The following is a 12,754-nucleotide window of genomic DNA, read 5'->3' as shown; positions in this document are numbered from 1 at the left end:
GCACACACGTGTAAGTTCAAAGGACTCAGTGACCAAACAACCCAAAATTCAAACTATTAGAATGTTCTTCCTTTAATCCCAACACATTTTATCTTTCTGTGTTTATTAAAACCCCCACTAAAGGCAGAAAATCTTTAAAGTCACACCAAGATATTTGCCAAGTCTAGGTCCACCTTATACAAGGTGCCTGTGAAGTAACATGTCACATGGCAGCAGTCAGATTTCTAGAGAGCAGGAAAATATGTAAACAGGCTTACAAGCTCCAGTGTTTGGAGGCTAAACATCTATTTCTGTTGTTTCACCTGGACACATCATTAGGCAGAATAGAGCAATGGCCCACCTAAGACCAACCAATGGGTATCCTGGTCAGTCTGACATGCTTCCTAAACTAAAAGATGGGTAATCATTAATTTGCTGCAAACTTGCCACCAGCTCTGTTACCAAAACAAGAACTAGTATTGGTTCAATCTTCACAGAAGGCTACAATGCTGCACATACCACATCTCAGTTATCAAGCACTTCAGTGAAAATCCATTGTCAATTATTTAAAGAAACTAAACAGTAATCCAATCCAAGGATAAGAGTTTCTCATGTTTAATCAAAAAGATCTCCAGTGCACACTAGCAATTTATGTATGAATACTAGTCCATTAAGAAGCTGAGACCAGTTTTGAAATTGAAGCATCTTGAATGGTAAAAGCACCCAACACGAATTACATAAACAATCCACGACCTAATTTAATTTAAAAAATCTTCAGGTTAAATGTTATCCAGATTCTGGGAGATTACCTAGAGAAAATGTCATGTATGCTTACTTTGTTTTTATGCTTTCCTAGACAGTTTATGGATGTTGGGCTTTCTGTTTACAGACAAGTGTTCTTTTTTTTAAGATACATATGTATGCATATATATACACCCACACACATCTTAACACATACATATATAAAATACTACATTTCATTAAAAATTCCTTCTTTTCCTGTATGTTTCCATATATGTATGCAGTTGCATGCACGCATACAAACAAAATGAAATATACGTATTTTTAAAAGACAGACTGCGACTTCCAATCCATTACTGGTATCAACCCTGTCCAGTTCAAGTGGACAAACGGGCAATATCCTAACAGAGAGGAAGATCACATCAAACAAGAGAAAGTTCCTGATGCAGAGAAAGTTCTTCAGTGCAGTATGAGAGAGCAGGAATCTTTTCCTTACAGGTAGCCACACCCACAGCTGCTAGCATGTGCCTGGTATTTCAGGTCATCCTCTTGCATTTATACTGGCTCCCTAATGACTTGCAGAAGAGCAGAGAAAGAAAAAGAGTGGCAAATGCGTAATCTGTTCTCTACTCAGGGATGGACTTCCTGGAGACCTTCAAGTCTTACGCTTTAGCATTATCAGTCATTCTGCTGTCTTAGTTTTCAATCCCCTCTGCAAAGCTGTAAGATCTTTTTGGAAGCTGCTAATTTGCAGGCCCAGGGCAATTACATAAGATGTTATTTTAGTCGTGAACAACGCATTAAATTTTGGAATCTGCTGCTGTTGCGCATTAGCACAATGAATTCTTCACTGGTTTTTGGATAATGATGTCTAGGCACTTGGGGACCATATTATGCTTCTTTATGCCAAACTGGAAGCTGAATTTAAGGTATCCAGACACTAATTCTTCTGGCCCCAGCTTTTTCTCACCAAGAGACATCCATGTCTTCTGTCTTCTTGAAAATCTGCTCAGAGATAACATTAATAGGAGCTCCTGACAGATTCTGTATGGTTTCAGATGCTGCACTCCATGTTAGAAAAAGGAGCCTGGAACTTCAGTCTGACCCAGTGACAGTACTTATTATTTGAAAACCTACTGTATTCAATGGCACCCAAGTACTTTCAAGTTTGCAATGGATTTACATGTTACTTAGCTAGGCTGGGACTTCATTGACAACAAAAGTAACAAGTTTTACCCTTTAACACTGCATTTTGCATTAGTGCATAATACTCCTGGACTTCGATACCAGATGCCAACTATAGAACTAAAATTACTATCTCTGACAGATATCCTGGCTAGTCCTGTATTCAACACAAACAGGAAGTCATACTCTGAGACCTCAAAACACTAAAGATTTCCTTCTACTTCAAAACAGCACTGTATTATTAGGAGGTTAATTTGCAAATTAATCTCTGTAGTCTTCTCTCATCTACTGCTTAAGTACATTGCTGCTTCTTAAAGTAAGTGAAATCCAAATACAAACAGGTCATTTGTATAAATGCATTTGCATCCAATCATGGTTCACAATCATCCAGAGATTTGCCCTTCCTGCTGAAGTTCATGAAAAAAATAGGAAACACATTTTCCCGACTATCTTCCCTGACTAACTCTGCTCCTCTATTTATTTTACACTGACTGGCTTTCTGTCCAAAGATTTTGTAACAGAGGTAAAAAAGTAGTAACCTGCTTTATTCATGAAGCTTACTGCCAAACTACTGGAAAGATTTCAAACCCAGAACTGTGGAAATACAGATTTAACAAAAACATTGCTCTAGCTAGACTTGGTTAAATGTCACAGTTGAAAGATTTAGTGTGCTTACTCTCTGCTTATTAAGTAAATATTTCCAGTATTTCCAAATTAAGAAACACTACAACTGAGACTAATTGAATACAGCATGAGCTGTATGAAGTTGAGGAGCAGAACAGATACCTACCTGAAGGAAATAAAGTTATGGATGACAAAAAGTTAATGTCATCCCCTCAAATGCAAATATTCTTAACGTTCCCAGTCTAGTTATAAGGAAGAATAGTAAGCATTAAAAGTGATCTAAATTTTGAAGTAATTACAGAAAAATAAAACTCAATGTATTAACTCACCCTGGAGGAAAAAACAGAGTAATCTAATTCAAACTAGTCTATGGCTGTCCAGAGAGATTACCTCCTGGAAGTACAGTAATTATATTTGTAAAGTAAAATCATTTATGCCTGGGGTAGGGAAGCCCAAGGGATTTTACTTTTTTATTATTATTTGAAATGTATAAAAGTTTTATAGTGACATCCATAGTGAGAAAAGAGCTTTGTGCACAAAAGTACACATTCTGTGTAATGGGTTCATCAGAAGAGGTAAACAGACAACTGCTACAACTGTTCATATATGACATCTGATGTGATACAGACATACAGTTGCACTTTTCCATATAGGGCCCATGCATTCTAAGCTAAGTAGCAGACTGTTCTGAAACTTATTACACATGCATTTTTGCCAAATTTGTAATTAGACTAATTCTTACAATTCTAGAGAAAGGATTCTTCTTAATGGTTTCACTGAATGTTCCTCTGTGTAGTTTTTTTTGCTAGTACCTTACATATAAAATTATTTTGAAAAACCCAACCAAACACTACAGTCTTATGAGCTCAAACTTACTTCAAGTGTCTTAGTTTAACAACTCCAGTTAACAGCAAGACCTAACAGTACCATTCTGACAGTCACACTGTCATATAAAACACTTGTGGTTTTTGGAGAAACAAGGTGTGTAGTCAAACAAGGCCTAACTTAGGTCTTGTCTACAAAAGAGAACTCTACCAGGGGTCAGAAGTTCATGGTTTGAACAGTTAAAGAGAGACAAAGTAAAACAATATCAGAAACTTGAAATCATCTATGAAGCAGTTATCTCAGAAATTTCAAATTACAACAATGCACCTTGAGACCTTCCACTGAAGGTCCTCCTGCTAAACAGTTCACTCTTCTGTTTTCCATTTCCTATTCATTAATACCAATGAAGTTCTTCCTTCTGAAGGCCCCCACTGCATTCCGGAACAGCATGGAATCTGACGTAAGATCACGAACTATGTGCTAAACTTGTTAAGAACTACACATTTCTTTCTGCTGCTGTTAGTTAGTCTGTGCTGTTTGCAGAGCTATTTGCCAAGATTTGACACAGTTAAATGTGCATGCTTCAATTCATAGCTAATAAATTCCATTCAGCAGTAAACCTGCCTGCTTCCAGGCGACAGCACAAGAAGTCCCAGCAGCGACTGCACCAATCTCCCCATCTAACAGACTGCTGGATGGGACAGTCCTTTTTTGACCCAACTACAAGAGCGAGAGTCCTAATTGAATCAATTTTTGGCAACAGCAGATTTATTTTTTTTTAACGAATTTAGCCACTTATTTGTTAAGAAGCACCAGCTTATTTATCAGTGTATTCAGCCAAGCAGCCATCCGCACGACAGGAGCTGGCTTCTGTCACCCAGCCGGCGCGGTGGCCCCGACGGCCCCGAGCCCATCCCAGCGCCGCTGCCCCGGTGTGGCCACTGGAGAGCGCACTTGAGCCACCTTTCCGAGCCGACCCGGCGCGTTCGGGCTCCGCACTCGAACTTGGAAAACATTAAATACAAAATCCTTTTCTGCCCCTTTTTAACAACAGCCAAAGCCTCTTACGTTCTCACCAGTGTACACACCCAGTTAACCTCCCATTCCAACAGCACGACTTCTAACAACGTCTGGATCCCTAAGACTTACTCGTTGGGAGCCAGTGGTGTGTGTGGCAGACACAAAGACGGATGGATGGATGGATTTTTTTTTCCTCTCAAGTTATGTATCAAACTCAAGAGACAATTCAACTCTTTGGTGCTCCCATACCCCTTTCTCTTTGTGTATTTATAGCCCGTCCTCAAAACTGCCCAAACGTTTCTCCCCTCCAGCAACAAGAACATGAAACAGATGTGAGGGCTCTCAACCATCAGTCGGAGCAATTCAGGCACAGTCATTACTGCTCTGTGACCAGGTAATGTTACAGAAGTGCTGATTAAAACCCAGCAACACAAGTTACCAGTTTATCTTGCTTCCCAAAGCACAATGACTTAAAGATAGTGTGTCCATTTGATCCCTCTTGCGACAAGACACCTGTGAGATTACTGCAGACCTAATGATGGACAACTCCTCTCACACAACAGGCTTACACCAAGGTTGAATTTTATCCATGCAGCAGGCGAGCTGCCCCACATAAAGCTATGAAAGAATACAGCAAAATTCACAGAACCGAAACCAAGTGTTTCACTTGGATAAATAAGTGTCAGTTGAACACTGCTTTAAATACCACACATAGCAATGTACACTCAGAGTTTGTCCTCAGGGAAGAACATGTAAGACAAATACCAACTGCAACAAGCTCCTGGAAGTTATTAAAATACTACAAAGATTAAATCGGTAAAAAGAAGCTTCACAGGTCAGAAGTGACCAAATCAAGCACTGCTCATCCCATTTTGCTGTTCCATACCAAACGTAGTGTAAGCAGCAGAGCCATGCCACTAGATCTGAGAAGAGAGACTGTCTGCCTGATTTGAATTCAGATGACTGAATACCCTACTGTCACACACTCCATGAACATTAAGTTTCACTTACCAACTTCTCCCTGCCTGCATGTTCTTTACCAAAGAATGCGTAAACTGAACTCTCAGTTGTTAATTACAGCTCCTTCTAATGATCTGAAGAATGCGTGAGAAGCTGTAAGCAGCAGTATGACTACAGCAAAATTAATAATGTTCAAGCAATTTCTGTGCAGCAACCCTATCCTTTGCTACAGCACAACAACTCACAATACCGTAAGCCAGAAAGCTTGGAAAGGAGAAATTAACTTTTCTCTCACTTCATTTGCTAGAATATAGTCTGTCTTCCCAGTTTGAAAACTTCTGTTGCATAAGCAGATTCATCTTGCCAAAAACATGTAAACTTCAACAGTGGATCAGGAAAGGAATGGGATGGAATTTTAACAAGATATGTAAAGGCTGACTTACCAATTGGCCCACTGACTTGTTAAAAAGTAAATCAACATCACATAAAAAGTTGTTGACATGTTTTACATGCAAAACCTCTGACACGATCCCTGCAGTCAGATCTCTGAACAATTAATGAATGAATGTGGAATAAAATATGTTTAAAAAATTTATCATGGAATGGAATAACACAGTCAGAATGGCTGATAAATCTTTCTTTTATTCTCCTGCTGATTTACTTGAGGGCTCCCCTACCTTGTGTTACTAGTCTTAAGAAGAAACTTTACCCAATCTTTTTACCCTCAGTCTATTTACCCTCAATGTACTTTCCTCCATCCTGTGTTTGGGTATTTTAAAAGGTATCACTTAAACCTTTCATTAATGCATATATGACCAGTGGGTGAAGATAATTAGAAAATTAAACCCAAACTACGTGAGTAGCCACTCTTACTACAGAAGCAATATTTGAATGCCTCAGCTCCTTCAGTAAAAGTCAAAAGTAAACTATCTTAAAATAAAAATTTAAACTTTTTCTTACATCCTAGTTTTCATTATTTCGATAGTATCTTGATAAAATGTTTGCAATCAAAATGTAAAGGCTTAAGCTTATTTCAAATCAACTGTCTCCACCTACTGGAAAAGTGAATTTAACTGAAACAGTAATTTGATCCTTTGAGATTTGTGTAAGCAGAAGCTGCAAGAGGAGCAATGTTTTTGTGTAAGATACAAAGAATTTGTCTGTGTCATGTGTCATCATGTTTTGTGTCCCTCTACCCCAAAAACAAGTTAATAGAAACCACTGTCATTCTCTGCAGTAAGCATGGATTTCACTGAGTCCCTACTCTCAAACAGTTCCTTGTCAGAATGTAAAACTAGTCAATACTCTTAAAAAACATGTATAGGTAATTTATTAAATAATATTTGTTGCTAGTCAATCTGAAATGCCATCTGATTTCAGTATCTTTCTACTTTCCACCATGGTTTCATGAGACCTGGACACTAGAATGAGTTCTTTAAATAACTGATGTGTAAAACCCATGGAACGGTTGCTAATATGAAACACCTTTTTCTTTTAAGCCACAGACCTTGAAAATAATTAAAACATGATAATAAGACTAGACAACATCCCATTTTTCAATTCTTATTGTTATTATTTAACAAAGGTTGTGTAATTACTGTAACTTCAAAGACTCTAATTAACCCAAAATAGGAATGTAAATGTTTAGATATGGAAGAACCCCTGTCCCAACCTTTCTTTCTATCTTTTTTTGGTCTCTATTGTTCTTGTAAGAGTGACATCAGCCATAACTACTACGTAATTCAGGTGTGCTTTATTCTGAAAAAAAGCAATTCTAAGCCACAGGATAGCACACTACCATCACCATGCTTTGTTGCACTACAGTATTGCTGTAGTATATCCTGAGATCCAACTGCAGGTGCTTATAACGCCCATGGAATCATACGAGCGCTCTAACAGTGACCAGCACATCTGTATTTCAGCCTGTCTCTCACATGTCACACCCAACTAAACTCACTCTTCTCCAGCACCCCCTATGAGCTTCTTCTCATGTGGGGGACAGTGAAACCACTTTTCCCTCTCACAGACTTGCTCTTAACCCTGCCATCTTATTCTATGTCATATTTCCACACAAATAAGTCCAATAGTGTCTGTACACCTCCAGTTGCAGGATGCTTCTAAAAATTCAGGTTTTTACCACAAGTGCAAGGCCAACCCTTCCAGGTTTTATCCATTTTTAGTTTAAGCACAGAACATGACGGGGCATTTTATTTTAACATGTGTGAGCTTTTCATCCTTTCAGATCTTGAGAATATTATTCCTTCCACATCTGCATGGAGACTGTCACAATCCCAAGTGCATACCTGTCTCTTGGGCAAAAAAAAATTCCTCCTACTTCTTCTTCAGCATGAGAAAAGATTCACTGATTAGTGTCCTGCACAGAGGATCAAAGGGCACTCACAAGCCTGGGACAGTCACACCCATGAGAACTTTAAATCACTCAACAGAACATATGGGTTTCAAACAGGACACTGAACTTATAGAAAATGGCATTCAAACTACAATTTCTACAAACAAATACATTTAGAATAACACAAGAATTCAGAGACTGAGTCACTGTACAGACTCATACTAAAAAGTCTTTTGCTTGTCATTTTGGTACTATAAAGTTTTCTGCAGATCACTGACCTCTGTTTCTGCACACAGAAATACCAAGCACACAGACTTAAGAGCAAGCTGGATCTTGATGCTGACCGAAGATAACCAGTGTTTGAGGATAATGCTCTGATCACATCCTTAACAACTTAAAATAAAGTCAAATTATTTGATCGATTACTTGGTTTTCCTGCTTTTACTATGGTTAAAGATCTACTAAAAATGCCAAAACTAGTAAGTCTTACATACGGCCAAGATTTCTGTTCCTTTCTGCTTCCCTGAGGTTTATAAAACCTTTCCTTTTCCGTTTTGTACAAAAAAAAAAGAAAATAAAGATCAAATTAAAATTTTATGCTCTAAATAAGAAATGTCCCAAAAGTCAGGGTTCTTGCAGATATTCATCCTATTAGCGTTTCTTAAGACTCTTTTGTATTACTCAGGCACATTTTCATTACTTCCTTTCTTATTTTTCTTTTATTAAAAAAAAGAAAGAAACAAGAAACCATCACGATTTAATAGCTTCCACTATTTTTTAAAGAAAAAAAGGGCACAAGAAAGAGGTAGTTCAAAAAAGGTCCAATTGCACATATGTTGCAACAGCTTTTCAATCATTTTAGACTTAAGAGTATGCAGTTGGCCCACTAATAGAGCAGCAGAACAGATACCATTCCACTGAGCTAGTACAGTACATTTGTCAATAATTTCCATATTAATTAGTTCTCAACAAGACAAGCTGAATGAGCAGTGATCCATAAGATCTAAAACAAATGCAAGCACCCTGAATTCAAGGAAGCTGAATAGACACATTCTTGGTTAGATGTCAAAGATTCCATTTAAAAAGAAGAATAAACAAAAACCTCCAAAACCTAAACAAGAAAATAAAAGCCTATCAGTGCTACCAGTGTTGTGATACTGTACCTCAGTACTGCAGATTTTTCACAGCAACATAGATCTCAGGTAATCTATCTAGTGTAATACTTGGAGAACAAATTAAGGACACAAGATCATCAATTCCAAGCATTTCAAGGGAGGGAAGAGGAAACTAAAGATTTCTCTGAAGGGCGGTCATTTAAAAATCCCATTTAAATGAGCTCAAACTAGACTCCAATTGTCAGCACTTATTTAAATGAGAATTTTCTCTATGTCCTTTTGAGGAAGAATTTTTTGGCAGATGTTGTATGGTCCAGTCAAAGTGTTAAAAGCCAACCACCTCAGCAGAAATAAAAGGAAACATTATGATGCTAGTGTCAACCCAACCAGTTTAACAGACACTATCTGTTCAGAAGCAGCATGCTAAGATTTCAAAGCCTCCTCTAGTCCGACATCTATTTATAGGTGCCCAGTCTCCGTACAATTTCTCACAGCCTCTCCTTCTCTCAAAGCCAAGTGGGAGAAGTTTAATGGATATAATCTTGGGCCTTATGCCGCAAGATGGCCAGAAGATCTGCAACTCTCCTCTAGCAAACCCATGTGCAGGGAGAGCAGGTGTTAGGAGAGGAAACTGGTCGAACCTACACAGGAGTCAAATACATGGGATAAACCTTCTCCCTCTGTTTTAGGAACACACGCGTTCTTCCTCAGCCAGCAAGTTGACAGTAATGAACCACATCAGCATCAGAGCTTCAGCAAAAGATACCAGTCTGTTTCCTCCTCAACAGCAAGCAACAGCCTAAGCCAGCTGCCTTTCAAGCCATGACAGAAGCTATCCAAGCCAGCTTTGACCCCCGGACAGCAGCAATGTCGTCCAAGCACCTTCCCACCTACAATGCTACTACTGTACATTGCACCTTCCTCAAAGAAACTCAGGGGCTGCTGGCTTTTTTTCCGTGCAGCCTCTACCACCCAGCAGCCATGCACGTTTTTTTTAAAGCACTGATCCAGGTCGGCTCTCCTTCATCTCCACCAGATGTAACATCGCAGGAAGGGTGCAGATATTTTCCTGCATACGGAGCACAACGCCACAGGCTGAACTCTGGTCCAAGCTCCGCACATCCATCCCTGCTGCCTCCTCTCCTACAGCTACATCCACTTGCCTGTAGTACTCGTACAACGACCGAGGAGATGACAGCACTGCTGGAAACTCCTGCCCACCTTATCACAACCACATTTTCGCCCCTTTCCCCAGTCCGAGCCAGACGGAAGGGGAGGGCTGACTTCCTCAGGTAGAAAATAGGCAGGGAAAGGCCGGGAAAGAGATCAGGAGAGGAAGAATCACCCCAAAGGGAGAGGAGATAATCCCCGAGAGGCGAGGCTGCGGAGGAGCATAAACGCGGAGGGAGGGTCAGCGAACTGGGGGGGATAATCCGGCAGAGAAGGGGGAAGATAATCCCCTGGGAGGGGGGAAGTGGAGGATCCCGGAGAGGGAGGGGCGGGAAACCTGATAATCTCCAGGAGGAGAGAAAATACCGGGAAAGAGGGTGGAGGGAAGGGGGTGGGCGGGTGGATAATCCGGAGCGGCAGATGAAGCGCGAGTCTCCCGGGGATGCATCCGGAGGCGGGAGGAGGAGGGTTAATCCCCGCTCTAGGGGCAAAAATCCCTCTTCCCGGACTCCGGCGCTGCCATGTTCCCTCCCCTGCAGGCCCGCCCGGCCCCGCTACCTGCGGACGGCTCTTCCCGCCTCACGCCACACGCACACGCGGCGTCTCCGCTCCCACCGCCGGGTCGAGGGGCTCGGCCGGGACGGCTGCGGGACCCCGCCTCCCACCACCACATCCCCGCCGGCTGGGAGGGACAGGAGAAGCGAGCAGCCGGGCGGGCGAACCCTCCCTCCTCCCCCCGCCCCGCGCACGCGACCTCCCTGCCGGTACGGGAGCTCACCGGCCGGCACCGACTCCCGCTGCTCCCCGTCCCCTCCTCCCTCAGCGGGCGCCGCTCGGCCCCATGGACGATCCCGGGCGCGCGGGGCTGCCGGAGGGACGGCGCGAGCCGGAGGTGCCGCCGCCGCTCTGCGCCCGCCTCGGCGCGCGCCGCCGGCGTGGCTGTGGCACGCGCTCCCGCCGCCGCTCCTCTGCCCCGCCCACCCCCGGCGAGCGCGCGCGCGCGCGCGCGGCCTCCGCGGCAGTGGCGCGCGATCGCCTCCCCCGCACCCGCCCGGAGGGAGCGCGCGCTGCTTTGCCTCACCCCCCCCGCCCCCCGGGAGTGCGAGTGTGAGTGAGTGTGAGTGTGAGTGAGAGTGTGAGTGAGAGTGTGAGTGTGAGTGTGAGGGGGCGAGAGGGGTCGGCGAGTGTGTGGGAGTGCGCGTGACTGCGCGTGTCACAGCGCGTGCAAGCGCGTGTGTGCGCGGGGCGGAGGTGGGGGGCGGCGCGGGGCCGTGTGGGGACGCGCGCGTGTTCGTGTCAGAGCACGCGTGTGTGAGGGCCGCCGTGGGTGTTGAGCGAGGGAGCAGGGAGCGAGCGTGCCCGTGTGCGAGCGTGCCCCTGGCCTCTCGCCGTGTCGCCGCCGGTGCTCCCGGACGGGATTCGGGCTCCCCCCGGTTCGTGTCCGTGACCCGGTCCCGAGTCCCGCGAGGGGACACGTGGCGCTGCCTGCTCAGTCGCCGAGTGCGAGAAATGCTAGCAGAGAAGTCGCACGTTTCAGAGGGGAAAGGGAAAGTGGGGAGTTTCCCCTGATGCCAATAACCTGCAAGACCACTTAAATGGAAATAACAGTGGGAAAGCGATTTCCCCGCACTTCTGGTCACTGTTTAAACATTTCGTTTGTTTTGAGCAATGATTACAGAGCGGCTCTCGCTTTTTGTTTCAGGGGAGGCTCTCACCTTTGAATACTCGTGGGCTTAGGGAAATTTGGGCTGCGCACGGTCAGTCCTGCATGCAGAATTCACGCTAACTAAAACTGGATTTTTTTGGTTTTCACCTAAGGGTAAATTTTGCTTCAGAAACGGAATGCTCATATCCAAAACAATCTGTCATTCCTCAAGTTGTTTTCATTCACTTATTCCTCCTCATACCCAATTTCCTGGAAATTTTTGAATCCAAGCATACACTTTAATTGCAATCTGTATAATTATGCTGTTTTAAGAAAACCTGGTAGCCTGGTATGACATAAGGTAAACCTTCATAACAAGCTGTCTGCAATTCATTCTGGCTTTTTCTTTGGGACCCATTGAGGAAAAGGGAAAGCCAGAGCTATGCGGGGGCAGAGTTCTAACAGAAAATCCACTAGTTACCCATTTTCATCTTAATGGGTTCAGATTCTGCTTTCCTACCAGAAAATGCTTAAACTGATTTCTATGCCACCACCAACATCAAAAAAAGCAGCTGATATTTATGATGAGCATAATTGCAAAAACTGTGGAACAGCAGCCAGCAGGTGAAAAACCTCTCTCAGATTGTCCAATGAAGTTGCATCAAGTAAATGAGATCCTGTGACCCTCATCCTAGGAAAACAGTGTGTAAAATTCCTTTAGGAATTATTTTTACTTACTCTTCAAATTACAGTAGCTATCCTGTGCTGAGAGCTTCATAGGCTTGTGGAATTATACATCCCCAAGTCGAAAGAGCTTACAGCCCTCCTGCAATGTCTCAGTAAAAAGTCCAAATTGAACATATTTTTGGTAAATTGCTTCACAAACAGTTATCTTTTCCTTGTTAAACTGAAAGGAAACTTAAAATGGCATTAGGGATTCTAGGCAACATAATGACCTATACCACCCTTTCAGTGTTTGAACCCCTGCAGCTATGACGGAAAAGCTGACAGGTATAAAAAATCCTCACTCCCCCCAAAAAAATAACTTTAGGTCGTTTTCTCTCCTTTGCCTGTAATTTATTTTTTGGTGATGTCCTAATTGAACCAGAGCCACAAAATGCATAAATGCATCTCATCCTG

At 42.8% G+C, this 12,754-nt stretch overlaps 1 protein-coding gene across 4 annotated transcripts in view; it reads right to left on the bottom strand.

The window, feature by feature from the left end:
- Positions 1–10,869, bottom strand: part of PALS2 (protein associated with LIN7 2, MAGUK p55 family member) — a 60,003-nt gene extending 49,134 nt beyond the window's left edge. For 2 of the 4 annotated variants that reach the window (XM_053941911.1, XM_053941903.1), the window contains exon 1: positions 10,748–10,869. Coding sequence is in view for 2 of the 4 variants with exons in the window: in XM_053941885.1 (XP_053797860.1) it covers positions 10,528–10,642 (115 nt within the window). In the remaining 2 variants the exon portion in view is untranslated. Of the gene's footprint in view, positions 1–10,527; positions 10,705–10,747 lie in introns of those variants that run through there. The other 2 variants (XM_053941885.1, XM_053941894.1) reach the window with 1 other exon arrangement.
- Positions 10,870–12,754: the final 1,885 nt, after the last annotated feature.

This window comes from Vidua chalybeata, chromosome 1, assembly GCF_026979565.1.
Source record: "Vidua chalybeata isolate OUT-0048 chromosome 1, bVidCha1 merged haplotype, whole genome shotgun sequence".
Lineage (NCBI taxonomy): Eukaryota > Metazoa > Chordata > Aves > Passeriformes > Viduidae > Vidua > Vidua chalybeata.
This window is presented reverse-complemented; position numbering and strand designations above follow the sequence as displayed.